Source organism: Macaca thibetana, chromosome 17, assembly GCF_024542745.1.
Source record: "Macaca thibetana thibetana isolate TM-01 chromosome 17, ASM2454274v1, whole genome shotgun sequence".
Classification (NCBI taxonomy): Eukaryota; Metazoa; Chordata; class Mammalia; order Primates; family Cercopithecidae; genus Macaca; species Macaca thibetana.
The window spans coordinates 52825257-52842379 of NC_065594.1; the positions used below are offsets into that span (position 1 = coordinate 52825257).

General features: G+C 36.2%; 1 protein-coding gene across 5 annotated transcripts in view; it reads left to right on the forward strand.

The window, feature by feature from the left end:
• PIBF1 (progesterone immunomodulatory binding factor 1) overlaps positions 1-17123 on the forward strand; it is a 238717-nt gene that overhangs the window by 138485 nt on the left and 83109 nt on the right. For all 5 annotated transcript variants that reach the window (XR_007720925.1, XM_050766982.1, XM_050766981.1 and 2 more), the window contains exons 13-14: positions 2373-2463; positions 16385-16487. Coding sequence is in view for 4 of the 5 variants with exons in the window: in XM_050766982.1 (XP_050622939.1) it covers positions 2373-2463; positions 16385-16487 (194 nt within the window). In the remaining variant the exon portion in view is untranslated. The remainder of the gene's footprint in view (positions 1-2372; positions 2464-16384; positions 16488-17123) is intronic.

Here is a 17123-nt window from a genome sequence, read left to right on the forward strand (position 1 = left end):
CCAATCCCCCAGGGATACTAAAGGACGACCAACTGTATTTTTGATCTGTTAGTAAACTTTTATCTAATCATCCTACTAGCTTTTATCAACCTTTATTCCTCCTTCATTCAAACTAGAGTGCCTCATCTCACTCACACCTGCTCAGTTGTCTAGAATCCAAGTTCTTTTCTTCACTGCTATTATGGACTAGATCTCAACTGGTATTATAATTTGTTAGGAATTCTCTGTGCCAGTATTCTAAGCCATCCTCTTCCCCATTATTGGAATTTTTAAAATGATATCTGAATCAACAACAAAAATCAATTGGTCATGCCACCTTCTTGTATTATAGTTTCTTATTGATGTTAGAATAAAATCCAGACTACTCAGCCTAACAAACAAGACTTTAGTTCCATTCACTGTTGGAACTTAGTCTGCCTTTCTACTACCACCGTTCTCCAGACCAAATTCAACCACTTTCCTCACAATTACTAAAACTTCACATATCTTACAAGTCTGTGCTTCTGCACATGGACTTCTCTCCTATTCCTTCACTGAATCTCAGTCTCCCCATATCTACCCTATACCTTGTAGCATGGGAAATAGTGGCACTCAGATGCAGTTGCTCTGTGCTCTGCTTCTAAGACATGTTGTTCAGATCTCTTTAATAGCGTTGTTCAGATCTCTTTAGTAGCATTGACCAAGTTGTATAATACATTGTTTTTGTAATTAATCCCTGCTAGAATAGTTATCCCATGATTTATTAATCCATTAAGTATTAAACTCACATTTAGCATGTCCATTAATATCTAACTTACGGGTTTTTGAGATGTAAACTAAATTTACCCTTCTGCCCTCTGAATTTAGAACTATTAAGGAGAGACAAGAGTCAGTTACATATCTAAATATTAGCTCTAGTTCTAGTAGAGCTGATTTGGAGAACTCATCTTGGATCTGGACTTATCTGATAGCTGATCATAGTATTGGTAATGGCGTGTATCATCTCTTCCATGTGTCCCAACTAGTAATTCTTCCTCAGAAAGCTAATCCTGATTCACCATGAAAGATAGGTACAAAATTAAAAGAAAACAGTTAATGAATGTTTCTAAAATCTTTACTACAGAAGGGCCAATCAACAAATGTATGCGTATTACATTGATAGGCATGCAGATGATGAAACATCATTATGGTTGTAAAATATGTGGCTTTGTTTTAATTCTGAAATATTCCTGAAAGTGGTTTATCTTTTTAACATTAAAATAATGGTTGCTGATAAATAATATTATAAAAGTTTTTGTATGTCATTGACTGCTTTTACTTGAGCTGTTAAAACTATAGCCTTTGATGAAATTTTTTTTTGGTGTTTTGGGGGGTTTTTTTGATGATGAAATATTTTTTGGTCGAGTGTGGTGGCTCACACCTGTAATCCCAGCACTTTGGGAGGCTGAGGCGGGCAGATCACCTGAGGGCGGGCAGATCACCTGAGGTCGGGAGTTTGAGACCAGCCTGGCCAACATGGCGAAACCCTGTCTCTACTAAAAATACCAAAAAAAATTAGCCAGGCTTGGTGGTGGGCACCTGTAATCCCAGCTACTGGGGAGGCTGAGGCAGGAGAATCACTTGAACCTGGGAGGCAGAGGTCGCCGTGAGCAGAAATAACACCATTACACTCCAGCTTGGGCAACAAGAGCAAAACTCCATCTCAAAAAAAAATATGTGTGTATATATATATTTTTTTAATCCCAACTTGCAGTAAAATGTCATTGCATTTCAAGTTTTTTAGCCAGAAGATGTTAACTTGTTAAAATTCCTTTTGGGAAGTGGCATGACAATAGCAGAATTTAAAAGTAAATTATTTTCACAGAATTTTTTTACATTTAAAAAAGAGTAAGGCCATCAATACATGCTTAGAGCTGCACAGTTTTTAATAGAGTAACCTACATAAGTACATAATTTTATTGTTGCAAATTAAAATAAAGTTGTTCTGATAAAATAATATTTGTCCTAATTTAAAAATCATTTATTTTATCAAGAACAGAATTGATGACTTTGATATGTTATCATTATTTGTTATATTATATAGTATATTTCATGCAAAAAGCCTTTGAGTCCTTCAGAATAATATATGTATTATTATACTATTTAACAAGAAAACCTAATGTGATATGATGCAATCCCTTACACATTGCAAAAATAAATGGAGCAAATTCAAGCAAGGATATACTTTAAGAAATATGCTTCTACTTAAAAATGGGCTGTTTAAGATTACATATTAGCCCTTTCTAATGTTTTTATGCTCCTTAATTTATTATAACCTCTTTTATTTTCATTTCTGCCATGTTTTTAAAGGAAAAATTAAGTTATCTCACATTATATACTTTAATATTTTCCAGTTGAAAATGAAGATGAGGCTGAAAGGGTTCTTTTTTCCTATGGCTATGGTGCTAATGTTCCCACAACAGCCAAAAGACGACTAAAGCAAAGGTAAAATCAATATATATTTATTTTATTTTTCTACTCAAGCTGAATGTAATTACATTTGTGCTTTCTGATAATGTGCTGAGTTCAGTGACAAAGTCCTTTATTCTTACTCTGCATAAATATTAAATTTCTCACAAAATAAAACAGTAATAATCATGTATTTCATAGATATTTAAATAAATTTAATGGTTTGTAGAATAGAAGTGTACATAAGAATTTCTGTAGAATTAGATTTGATGATGAGGACCTCATTTTTATTTTCACATTAATTTCAGATGAGCTACAAATGCTTTGTATCAACAATATTCAGATTAAAATTAATTATGCTTCTTTTTGCTTTCTCTCATTTTTATTCACCTGCCTACATTCCTTGACATACACGTTAGGGAGAGTGATAAGGGGAGTTAATGCATATATTGTGATTGAAACTATAAAAGGCTTTATGAAAACCAGGAGAATATTTGGAAGATCCACTAGTTATCTTGTGAGATACTGCTTAAAAGTACAATCAGCCCTCTATATCCATGGGTTTCACATGTGTGAATTCAACCAACCGCTGATCAAAAATATTTGAGAAAAGAATGGATGATTGCATCTATGCTGAACATGCGCAGACTTTTTTTCATGTCATTATTCTGTAACATAATACAGTTATTCACATAGCATTTACATTTTGTTAGGTATGATAAGTAATCTAGAGGTGATTTAAAGTATATGGGAGGATATACATAGGTTATATGCAAATATTATACCAATTGTATGTAAGGGACTTGAGCACTCATGGATTTTGGTATCCACAGGAGGTGGGGAGTGTACACTGGAACCAGTAATCCCGTGGATAGCAGCAGACAACTGTACACTAACAGAAAATTGTACCTACATTAATCGGGTTTCCAGTTGACCTGCCTGATTTTTATTCTTAACTCCTCTCTTGCACCAAAATTTATCCTACTTTGCAAAAACATCTCACTGCCCCATTCACTACCACATCAAATCCATCAAATCTAAATATTTCTTTCAGACTTCCAAGCTCCTCCATAATGTAGCTCTACCTCTCCAGCCTTATTTGCCTCTCTACCCAAAATGCAGTGGATATACCTATTTCTCTGCCTATAAAACATCTGTTTTCTCTGTACCACACAGTAGAGCATTTCTCTTATCTCATTAGCTATCATTTCCTGTATAATTTACCTATCTAGATGGAAAGTTCTTCAAGGTCAGCAGTTACTTTTTTTATTTTTATTTTTTTATTTATTTTTTTTTGAGACAGAGTCTCACTCTGTCACCCAGGCCTGGATTATAGTAACACAGTCTCAGCTCACTGCAACCTCCACCTCCCGGGTTCAAGCAATTCTCCTGCCTCAGTCTCCCAAGTAGCTGGGACTACAGGCATGCACCACCACACCCTGCTAATTTTTGTATTTTTATTAGAAACGGGGTTTCACCATGTTGGCCAGGCTGGTCTTGAACTCCTGGCCTTGGCCTCAAGTGATCCAACTGCCTCCGCCTTCCAAAGTGCTGGAAACACAGGAGTGATTCACCACGCCTGGTCTGGCAACTACATCTTTTTTTTGTTGTTTTGTTTGTTTGTTTGTTTGTTTGTTTTTTTGAGACAGAGTCTCACTGTGTCTCCCAGGCTAGAGTGTAGTGGCACGATCTCAGCTCGCTGCAACTTCCACCTCCCGGGTTCAAGTAATTCTCCTGTCTTAGACTCCCAAGTAGCTGGGACTATAGGCGTGTGTTGCCATGCCTGGCTAATTTTTGTATTTTTAGTAAAGACAGGGTTTCACCATATTAGCCAGGCTGGTCTCAAACTCCTGACCTCAAGTGATCCACCCGCCTTGGCCTCCCAAAGTGCTGGGATTACAGGCATGAGCTACCACGCCCTGCCAGCTACATCTTACTCTTGTTTATTTATCACTTTCTCTATCTAGCTCAGTGCAGGATACCTAGTAAAATTGTTTCTTCATCAGAGCATTTGAGAATTCAAAGTTGCTTTTCTTGTGTGAACTGATTTAGACATTTAGAGACACTAAGAAAATGACTAATTATACACTAAGAAAATGACTCAGAAAATAGAACGTCTGTGTGGCTATCTAAAATGATGTAACCTCATTAATATAGTGGTGAATGAAAAAAAATAAAGTGATGTAGGATATAAAGACCACTTTATAGAAAACAAGAAAAGAAAGTTAGTTCTAAGCCATGCTTAGAACTTATGGCTCTCACCAGTTAAACTAAATATATGCCAAATTTTGATCAAGGCTAGACTAATAGAAAGTATCAATTTGTAGCTGGAATGTTTAATTCTGTCTGGTGAGGATTCAGATATTTCAGAATTATGTATTATTTTTTTAAAAATCAATCCCATTCCCATTTCCTCCAAAAGTCACAACAGGTAACCTAGGGTATTTTGTAATTTTCAGCATATCTGTTTCTTAGTCCAATGTTGCCTAAGGAAGAATAGAACATAGTTTTGTGGGTTAGAAATTTATCAGTGGTAAATGATAGGTAAAATACTAAAACTTGAAATTTAAAGGGAAAGGTCACATTCTCTTCTCTATTTTGGCTTCTGAATCCTTCAAAAGAATCTTCGTTACAAGAATAAATGGGGCTGGGTGCAGTGACTCACACCTGTATTCCCAACACTTTGGGAGGCCAATATAGGCAGATTGCTTAAGTCCAGGAGTTTGAGAACAGCCTGGGCAACATGGTGAAACCCCATCTCTACAAAAAATACAAAACTTAGCCGGGCCTGGGGACACGTGCCTGTAGTCCCAGCTATCCTACTCAGGAGGCTGAGGTGAGAGGATTACCTGAGCCCAGGAGGTCGAGGCAGCAGTGAACCGTGATTGCCCCCCTACACTTCAGCTTAGATAGCAGAGTGAGACCTTGTCTCCAAAAAGAATAAAAGAAAAGAATTCTACTGTTAGAAGTTCACTTTTCTTAGCCCCAAATACTGAGTTTTTTCAAAATTGCAAGCTATTATTGCTGTTGCACCTTACTATTTTTTTAAGAATTTTTTAAAATAGAGGTTGGTTTTTAATATTTAAAGTGAGGATTTAAGGAACCACAACTGATTCATACTCGAAATAATGTTAACTGTCCAAATATCCTAAAGATTCTATCACTGAGCTATCTATGTGCCTTGAACATGTGCCTAATGGGCATGCTATTAATATCTCCTGCCAGCTGGTGCCAGGCATTCTTCTCATGGTGAGCCAGAGGGTTATTTTGAGGAAGTGCTTCTCAGGTCATCTAAGCTGAATGACGGGAAAGTAAGGCTAGATATCCAAAGAGAACATTTATGCATTCCTTCATGCATTCAACAACTTTTATTGAGTGCTTACTGTATGCACAAAATTGATCAGTGGCACTAAAGATCCCAGGTTAGGGTCTGACACATTTCTGAAGTTTGCAAAGTCCACATTTGAGATCATAATGGATATTTGTGAAGAAGGCAGTGGCTTTGTGCTCTTTTTATGTTTATTTAAGATAAAAGCATTATAACCTTTGAGAGAATTATATTTAATCCTTCACATTTGAAATTAAAGGATTGGAGCCAGACGTGCTGGCATGCACCTGTAATCCCAGCTCTGGGAAGCCTGAGGCAGAAGGATCACTCGAGACTAGCAGTTTGAAGCTGTAGTACACTGTAATTGCACCTGTGACTAGCCACTGCACTCCAGTCTGGGCAACATAGAGAGACTCCCATCTCTCAAAAAAAGAAACAAAAAAAATCAATGGAAACTTAAGGTGAATGATAAAACAACTCAGTCAGAATAGTAAATGAAATATGTGCAAAATAAAGTTTTCATTGTACATCAGCCTACACCAAAATGTATTAAAGTTTCAAAAGAACTTATTCTCCAACTACTACACAATAGATTCCATTCATACTAAATTTGGTTTAAAATCTTATATATTGAACAACCAGAATTAGATATTTTAGGGTAACATTTAATTGAAAGGAGGTTTCTGATTTGTTATAACAGTAATGTTTATTTTATTTTATTTTATTTTTATTTTTTTGAAGTTGGAGTCTCGCTCACTCTGTCACCCAGGCTGGAGTGCAGTGGCATGATCTTGGTTCACTACAACCTCCGCCTCCCAGGTTCAAGCAATTCTCCTGCCTCAGCCTCCCAAGTAGCTGGGACTACAGGCGCACACCACCACGCCTGGCTAATTGTTTGTATTTTAGTAGAGACAGGGTTTCACTGTGTTGCCCAGGCTGGTCTCAAGTGATCTCAAACTCCTAAACTCAGGCAATCGGCCCACCTCAGCCTCCCAAAGTACAAGGATTACAGGCATGAGCCACCATGCCCACCCATGTTTATTTTATAAAATTGGAAAATTACTGGTAATCTTACCATCCAAAATAACCACTCGGAAATGCACACAGATTTATATACTTTCTTACTTATTTAGGATATTATTGCTTGTAATTTAATAGTTTAATTTATTATCATAGAATTCCATTCTAAACATTTTCTTATGTCATTGTGTATTCTTCAGAAAGGTCATTTTTAATGGTTATCCAAAACATTAATTTTTAGGACTTCTGTTTTTGAGTGCTATATTTTCGTTAATAAATTGTATAGTTACTGAAAATTATCATTAGTTGCCGATTGCAACCCAGGCAGTACCACAAAATTAAAAATGAGAAAATGGATTTGAAGTGCCTGACAGAGTAGATCTTCAGTAAGTGCTAGGTTGTTACACCTTGATGTGTTCTTAAAGTAAATTACATAGTTAATTTTAGACGAAAAGCCAGGGTTCTGAAATCTTTTACTAGGCACAATTTGAGTTTTCATGTAAGACAATATTGTTTTAAAATTGTACAGAAGCCTCTTGAAATAATTAGTAGGGATACCCCTCAAACATGAAACTTTCTTTAATATTAGTCCGTTTTTAAGAGTCTCACTCTGTTACCCAGGTTGGAATGCAGTGGTGCCATCATAGCTCACTCTTATCTCAAACTCCTGGGCTGAAGCGATTCTTTTTTCTGCCCTCCTGAGTAGCTGGGCACCCTGTACCTAGCTAATTTTTTTATTTTTTATTTTTTGTAGAGACAGGGTCTTGCTGTGTTGCCCAGGCTGTTCTTGAACTCCTGGCCTCAAGCAATCATCCCACCTCAGCCTCCAAAAGTTCTGGAATTACAGGCTTGAGTCACCATACCCAGCCAATTTTTTTAAAACTCTTTCTGGGACACAATTATAGAAAGTTACAAGGGCTTATACAATTAAAGTACATTAAAATAAAATGGGCTCTCCTTGACTAAACTTGAAAATCTGAAGTAATGTTTTCCTTTCTGTTGGGATTGTTTTGAAAATAGTGAACAAGATTTTCTGGTTACATGTTTTGGTTATGCCCTTTAACCTGCCACACTAAATGGTAACACCCAGGCACTAACGTGGTCTTTGTATATGCCTCTGTGTTTTGGCTAATCTGAATGTGGAGACTGTTCTGATGTTCTTAAACCTTTCAAATTGTAAGATTTACTGCATACTATAGTTTCTCTAGTTTTATAAAAAGCTTTAAGTTAAAACTTTCAGTTTACTGAGCTTCATAATAAAAAAAAATAAAGCAGAGGAAACTAACAAAATTTTATGTATGATAAACATGTTTTCCTTTCCTTTATTCTCATATATATGAGTTCTCATTTTTGTCCTTGGGAAAAGTTGTACTCATTTCATTTGGGATGGCTTTAGGAATAGTTCTTTAAAAAGTTGCTGCTATTCTATTCCTGACAAATTTGGAAGTGTAAGCCTATAGAAGAAACTAGAGAAAGTCTCATATAACTACAGATAATCAGCATGAGATCACTATTTAGTCCTCAGTCATTTCCAGCTGAGCAGGTAGTATAAGGACCAACCTTAAGCTTTTTGAAAGTGGGATCCTTCTGGCACATGTCCCCTTCTTTACAACCATCTTCCATGCCGTGCTAGTAGAGATAGAACTCTGATCTACTGAAACTGAGAAAGATCAAATAACTAATAATCATGCCTCACATATTCTTGTTCATTTGGAGATTTGGTAATAGTAAGACACCATACCAATATGAAGAACCCAGAACAGAGCATCAGTCCTCCATTGTGCTTCGATATCTCAGATATAAACAAAACTCGGCATGTCCACATTGGCTAAGCTGAAAATGTTAGGAAATTGTATGTAGTAATCAGAAATACAGACTACCATGGACAGAGCCAAGACCAATAACCTATATTTGGCATCAAGAAGTGCTAAGAGAGCTAAAAGGTAACCCTTAGGGAATACTAATTTGACCAAGAAACAGGTGAAATTTTTGTTTAATATTTAGGTATACAACCAATATACTGATGATGTTAGTTTCTAGATGATATCAAACTTAATCTTGGTATAAGTGAAAATCATATGGCAATTAATGTATTAATAATTACAAAGAAGTATGGTACCTACTTAAGTGTCCCAATAGATAGCTTATAAAAGCATTGCTTTCTTGAGAAATTCAGTACATTCTACACCAAAAAAATAGCCTTTAGCAAGAGTCATTTTTCCTGACTTATTCATAGTTATTCTTCTTAAAGATCTTAGCGGGGCCAGGCATGGTGGCTCACGCCTATAATCCCAGCACTTAGGGATACTGAGGCAGGTGAATCACCTGAGGTCAGGAGTTCAAGACCAGCCTGGCCAACATGGCGAAACCCCATCTCTGCTAAAAAGACAAAAATTAGCTGGCATGGTGATGGGTGCCTGTAATCCCAGCAACTCTGGAGGCTGAGGCAGGAGAATTGCTTGAACCCACGAGGCAGAGGTTGCAGTGAGCCCAGGTCATGCCATTGCACTCCAGCCTGGGTGACAAGAGCAAAACTCTGACTCAAAAAATTTAAAAAGATAAAGATCTTAGGACTTGTTTTCATTGTATGTTCATTGTGTTGAGGAGGCATAAACTCGGCTGTAGTTAAGCAGTTCTTCATCTGTCTTGTTTTGAATTTCATTTAAACACTCTTGTTTCTTCCCACTTGTAAGATCCCAGACTTCTAAAGAGGATCCACCTATAGCACCAGATCACTCACCAAAGCAATATGCCCACTTAAAGTTTTAGAAGGTTGAATATAGAAGTGGTGAATTGGTATCTAAGACGTTTGCCTTCTTATTAACTTTATGCACTTTTTAATTGCTAGTTCAATGCTTAATATTGAGCATTAGTTGTATTTTATTGTTTTTCTTTAATTGCCCATTATTAGCAATAGGTGTACCTTAATGTTGAGGTGCTGCAACCTCAGAATATGGTTTCTAACAATGTGTTCATTTGAACAAAATGCACTTAAAACAAAATCAGTCAAGAGGTACTTATGGCTGTGCACATGTCTTACGCCTATAATCCCAGCACGGTAGGAGGCTGAGGTGGGAGGATCACCCGAACCCAGGAGTTGGAGACTAGCCTGGGTAACAATGTGAGACACAGCCTCTACAGAAATTTTAAAAATGAGCCAATCATCCTAATGCCCCTGTGGTCCCAGCTATGTGGGAGGCTGAGCTGGGTCACTTGAGCCCAGGAGGTCAAGGCTGCAGTAGCCATGTTTGCACCACTGCACTCTAGCCTGGGCAATAGAGTGAGACCCTGCCAAAAAAAAAAAAGGAGAAGAAGATTTATTAAGTACCCACTCTGATCAGCTCTATAGTTAGATACCACAGGGGATAAGACTCCTGTCATTTTATGAGTTGCATCTGTTTATGGAGAAATGATTAACATACATGAAAGAATATATAAACTTTAGTACCATATCATATGTTGGGCTAGGCTGTGTCAGTCAGAGGAATAGAGATCAGTAAAGGCTGGCACAGTCAGAAATGGAGGAAGTGGAACTCAAAGGGAGCCTTTAAAGAAAATCTTCAGACTGGAGGACCAACAAAAGGCAGTGAAAGGAACACAGAAAACATATTTCTGAGACATTAAGTAGAGTAGACATCAATGGCAAATAAGGTTGGTTCCAGTGAGATTATAGAGGGCCTTGATATTTTTAAATAATTTAGAGATAGAGTAAAACTAACCATGAAGGTCAGATTTGAAAGCGGATGGGAAAAGGATATAGACATCAGTTCACTATGTAAAAAATACAGATGTCTGACAAACATACGAGACAATGCTTCACCTCACAAATAAAGAAATTTAATTTAAAGCAGGATTTTATGTTTATAAAGTTAGCAAAACTTCCAAAGATCGACAATGCTCCATATTGGTTGGATTATGAAGAAACAGGAGGTAGGAGTGAACGTTCATTCATTCAATAGATAATTTCTAAATACCTCCTTTGTGCCAGGTATTTATTGTTGAACTGTAACAGTTTTTTATATTTTCTGGATTCACGTTTCTTAACTGATATGTGATAAGAAATTTTTTCTTCCATTCTGCAGATTGTCTTTTCACTGTCTTTTTTCCTTTTTTCTTTCTCTCTTTTGTTTTTTTGTTTTGTTTTGTTTTGTTTTTTTGCGACAGAGTCTCACTCTGTTGCCCAGGCTGGAGTGCAGTGGCACGATTTCAGCTCACTGCAAGCTCCGCCTCCCAGGTTCAAGCGATTCTCCTGCCTCAGCCTCCCGAGTAGCTGGGATTACAGGCACCTGCCACCACGCCCAGCTAATTTTTGTATTTTTAGTAGAGACGGGGTTTCACCATGTTGGCCAGGCTGGTCTCAAACTCCTGACCTCAAGTGATCTGCCCACCTCGGCCTCCCAAAGTGCTGGGATTATAGGCGTGAGTCACCGTACCCAGCCCTTTTTTCTTTTTCGTGACAAAACTAAAATTGTTAAGATATTTTTACTTTCTTAATGGTGCATTTTGAAGCCCAGAATTTTTAAATTTTGATGCAGTCCAGTTCATCCAATTTTTTTATTAGTTATGCTTTTGCTGCCCTGAGAAACCTTTGCTAAATCTAAGTTTGCGAAGATTTACTCATATGTTTTCTTCTAAAAGTTTATAGTTTTATCGTCTGTATTTAGGTCTTTGATCCATTTTAGTTAATTTTTTGGTATCATATGAGGTAAGGGCTTTGCACTGTTTATTAATGTGGCTACTAGAAAATTTTAAATTACATGTGTGGCTTGCATTATATTTCCATTGGACAAAGCTGACCTAGACCAGTGGTCTCCAAACTTTTTGATACAAATCTTCATTGGGAAAAAACTTCAGTACACACTCAGCAATATGTCTTTATGTATTCATATTTACAGATTATGTATGCATGTGCTATCATATGAATAGCATGTACATAATGATATAAAACCTACACAGAAAATGAAAACTTAAGATAATTTAACATTAAAATAAATGTAAGTAAAAGTTCCCACAGTTCAACAAATAATTTTGCACATAACTGCTTTTAAAGACCACTGATCTAGATTATGATCATGACCTCCTAAATGACTGTAGTCTAATTCCTTCTGCAGGCCATCCTGCACACTGCTGATAGAGTACTCATTCTCAAGTGCGGACCAGATCATGTTATGCCTAACCAACTTCAGGATAAAATGCAAACATATGAGGCTTTTCATAACATATATCTGCCTGTATCTCTCCAGCTTCAACCCTCACCATGCACCATGTATTATTGATCAATACTATACTACTTAGAATTTTCCCTAGCACTTCATCCTCTACATATGCATTTCCCTCTACCTAAAATGCTGTTTCTCTGCTTCTTCACCAGATTAGTTAGTTTTTATTCCTTAGTGGTATGCCTTTTCTTAGCATTTAACATACTACAGTAATTTTTAAATTTGCCTAGATGTTCCCAGTAGATATTAGGTATTCTCAGTGCCTATGCAGATTATAGGTTTTTAATACATGTTTCTTAAAAGGAAGTGTTCATGAGTATTTTTCAAATGAATTAATATGTTTCTTCTGATTATCACCCTGCTTCTCTGTAGTCATTGATGTTCAGCAGCAAGAAAAAAATTAGTGATTTCCTTAATTTCCTTTATTTATTTATTTTTTTATTTTTTATTTTTTTTTTTTTTTGAGACGGAGTCTCGCTCTGTCGCCCAGGCTGGAGTGCAGTGGCCGGATCTCGGCTCACTGCAAGCTCCGCCTCCCGGGTTCACGCTGTTCTCCTGCCTCAGCCTCCTGTGCAGCTGGGACTACAGGCGCCGCCACCTCGCCCGGCTCATTTTTTGTATTTTTAGTAGAGACGGGGTTTCACCGTGTCAGCCAGGATGGTCTCGATCTCCTGACCTCGTGATCCGCCCGTCTCGGCCTCCCAAAGTGCGGGGATTACAGGCGTGAGCCACCGCGCCCGGCCTTATTTATTTATTTATTTTAAACAGAGTCTCACTCGGTTGCTAGACTGGAGTGCAGTGGCACTATCTTGGCTCACTGCTTACTGCAACCACTGCCTTCCGGGTTCAATAGATTCTTGTGCCTCAGGGTTCCAAGTAGCTGGGATTAAAGACATGTGCCACCACACCCAGATAATTTTTGTGTTGTTAGTAGAGGTGGGGTTTTGCCATGTTGGCCAGGCTGGTCTCAAACTTCTGGCCTCAAGTGATCTGCCTGCCTTGGCCTAATTTTTTTTACCGTTTTTGTTTTACTGTAAGTATTATAATGATGAAAACAATTATATTTCTTGTTTCTGCTGTGTTCTTTTGCTTAAATGTATCTTGTTTATATTTCTTTTCATTAAATCTGAGTATAATCTTTTAATGAAAGATTTTATATTATCTTTTATTCTTTTCTGTGTGTGTGTGTTTGTACTACATTAGTGGGCTAAATGGGTCTTTTAGGGCAACTGAGAACTTTAATACCATTTCTAATATATATATGAGGAAATGTGTTTTACTGTCCTTACAACTGACTTAGAGGTGGTTTTTAAAATGTAAACTCCATATATACTGGAGACCAATTGTACCATGTTATCTTCTACATTATTATCATTATGCATCATAAATGACATCAACAATCATACTAATACTCATGGTCCTTCCCATCACCATGAATTCTCAAAAAAATTTTCTCAGCAAAATTGTACTATAAACTGGTAATCAAAGCACTGTAGAGCATATTTGTGAGCAGTCTGAAGATACCATAGATACTTTCCTTCTGTTTGGAGTTGATTTTCCTTACTTGGAATCCCCCAGTCAAAATCAGGGAAATTCTTGTTTGAAGAAAGTAGTCCTGGTGTTAAGGCTTAAGCACTAGCATACCAAGAATTTCTTTTTTTTGAGACGAAGTCTCACTCTTGTCCCCCAGGCTGGAGTGCGATGGCGCCATCTCGGCTCATTGCAACCTCCGCCTCCCAGGTTCAAGTGATTCTGCTGCCGCAGTCTCCTGAGTCGCTGGGATTACAGGTGCCTGCCATCACGCCCAGCTAATTTTTGTGTATTTAGCAGAGATGGGGTTTCTCCATGTTGGCCAGGCTGGTCTCAAACTCCTGACCTCAGGTGATCCCCCCGCCTCAACCTCCCAAAGTGCTGGGATTACAGGCGTGAGCCACCTCACCCAGCAAGAATTTCTTGAGTCAGTGTTTTATGACATATTTTTATTGGTAAGTGGTACCACCATATCTGTATAAGAACATTATGCAATTCCCAAACAAAATAAAAACGCTCAAACCAAATGAACAATTTAATATTATTAAACTTGATGTCTTCAAATCATTATCTTCTTCAGATTGTTGGTAATATGTGGCATCTCATTATTTTCTTACATCTTTTTGTCTTCCATTTCATTCATTTGTAACTCTATTTCTGTGTAATTGCATTTGATTGTGTTTATTGTTCTATATTGAGTATACACATACATGTTCTGTACCTTCAACATGTATTTATTGAAAAATTACCATGTTTAAGTGACCCTAGTGTGAAGTTCTATGGGATATAGAAAGATGAAAAAAGTTACATCTGACATATATGAAGGGTAAGAAAGAATAAAAATATGAATAAAGATAGTGCTTAAGATTTTTTAATTAACCTAATAAAAATAGAGCTAATGATAAACCGATGCTTGCAAACATGTACTAGAATCAACAGATTCAAAATACAAAATTCACATTAAGGCTTATTTTATTTGTAGAAATTTTGTTATTTTAGGGTCAAACTAGAGAGAACTTGGTATATTTATATTGGGAAATGAAGAACGGTATTGTCATAAACTGTAAACTCCTTAAAAATTTATAAACAGAGAAAGTAGATTAGTGGTTCCCTAAGGTTGAATTTGAGGAGCAAAGGAGGAAGTTAGAATGTGGGGAGGATGGAGAGTGACTGGTAATGGACACAGAATTTCTTCTTGAGATAATGAAAATACTCTAAAATTATAGTGATAGTGGCACAACTTTAAATATACTAAAAAACATTGAATTGTATACTTTAAGTGGGTGAACTTTATGATATTTAAGTTGCATATCAGTAAAATTATATGTCAGTAAAGTTTTTATTTAAAAAAAAAAATAGTGGTTGTCAAAAAATGAGGACTGTATGCTTTTTCCGTCTCTAATGCCGGTTGAAAGGATAGAATTTTAAATCTAAACAAGCAACTCAAATCACTATATAAACTTTTGCCAGAACCTATCTTTTTTATTTGGTACGAGTTCTTAGAAATAGATGTTTAGGATGATACTTAACACTATTTTTTTATTATTATTATTATCATTATTTTTAGAGACAGGATCTCACTGTGTCACCCCAGGCTGGATTGCAGTGACACAATCCTAGTTCACTGTAACCTCAAACTCTTGGGCTCAAGTGGTCCCCCATCTCAGCCTCCCAAGTAGCTGGGACCACAGGCATGCACCACCATGCCCAACTAATTTTTATATTTTTTGTAGAGACAGGGTCTCACCATGTTGCCCATACTGGTCTTGAACTCCTGGCCTCAAGTGATCCTCCTGCCTCAGCCTCCCAGAGTGCTGGGATTATAGGCATGAGCCACTGCACCTGGTCTTAACATTTTTTTAGAGTGTTGTCTGCATTTCTTTATCTGATATTGGGAAATATTAAAATACAATAGAATTATTTCTGCCCTATGATTTTATTTAAACCACCATTATTTTACTTTTTGTCATTATAAAACATTCCATCTAGGATTCCATGAATTCTACAATTCACAAATTAGTAGGTTAACCTAGTATAAAACATGAAAATACAATAAATATGAAAATGTTAAGTTACTGGAAATGCAGAGAGGGTCTTTGGAGCAACATGTCTTCTCAAAATTATTAGCAGTTCTTTAAAGAAAGATGCCACTTCCTCCCACCATAGTTAGAAGGAATAGATTTTATTCTTATAATTGTTTCTTAAAAGTAGAATTGAGATGTTTCACATGTAATTTTAAATACTAAAGGTCAGTGCAATAACTTATGGTAATGTAGAGTATCAGAGGGAGTGATTTTTTTTTTTAGTACAGAAGCTTAGCCTTTACTATAGACATTCTCTAAGTTTTGTATATCTTTTTCATCTCTACTTTCAATTAAAAACCTCATTTTTGTTTTATATTATAAGGTGCATTATGTTGTTTGAAGTAAACTCTGATACTTCTCAAAGTGATAAGCTAATTATTGTTTATTATATTTCAACTAATTTTCTGATTTGTAATTGGAAAATATTTATAAAAGGGGAGACAAGCTGTAAATTGCTGTATTGTGGTCTTTTCAAGCAAGTATTATAATGTTAACTCTCCGCTTTTATAGCAAGGGCTAAAAACCGTTACTGCAGTAATCAGTATATCACGGTTATGTCATGGAGATTTTAATGTTGTTACTCTCATAATTCTGAGTTGTGGGGTATTGGTCTTCCACTACTGGTGCCTGAAAATATTATTTGACTCTGTATTCTTTCTGTTAATATTTAAGTATAATTAGGAAATGATGTCTATTTTCAAGTACACAAACACATTTTGAATATTTTGGGCAGTATTTCACTTTTAAGCATTAATTTTCTCATTTCATTTGCCTAGTGTTCACTTGGCAAGAAGAGTGCTTCAACTGGAAAAACAAAACTCGCTGATTTTAAAAGACCTGGAACATCGAAAGGACCAAGTAACACAGCTTTCACAAGAGGTAAAGAACTTAAACAAAAGAAACCCATATGAAGACTCACAGTATTCATTTTAATTCTTTGACTCTTTTGTTTATTTTTCTGAGCAGTTTTAAAATAAGCTGTTTGCTAGTACAAAATGATTTCACAATTTATGAAACTAACTGAATGTTAAGGCCATGTAAAACAACTTACAGTGTATGGCAAAACTGAAAACAAAAGGAAGATTAAATGCCCAGACTAAGTATAAATGCAGACTAGACAAAGCTTTGATTTCTGAGAATATCAACTGGTAAAACAAGTTTGGCAAACTTTGGTGACATTTTCAGTTTTTTACTGGTAAATCATTTTTAAAATAGGATTTTAAAATAGAGGTTTTTACCTCTGTGTTTAATGAAAAATCACTCCTCTGTTAAATTTAACTTTGTTTACACTTAGAAAATCAGGTTCATATTGCTTCTTTTTCTTGGCCTTATGTCATTTAAACTATGTAAATATATATGTATGCATTTTACATAGCATTTTTAATCATCTTCTGATGTCAAGATCTAATTATATTTTTCCGTACTTTTGAAATTCGAGTCGTAAAACAATTTAAACCGAAGGTACTGCTTCGCTAATGTTCCTTTTATTTATTTAATATTCCTGAGTGTCAACAT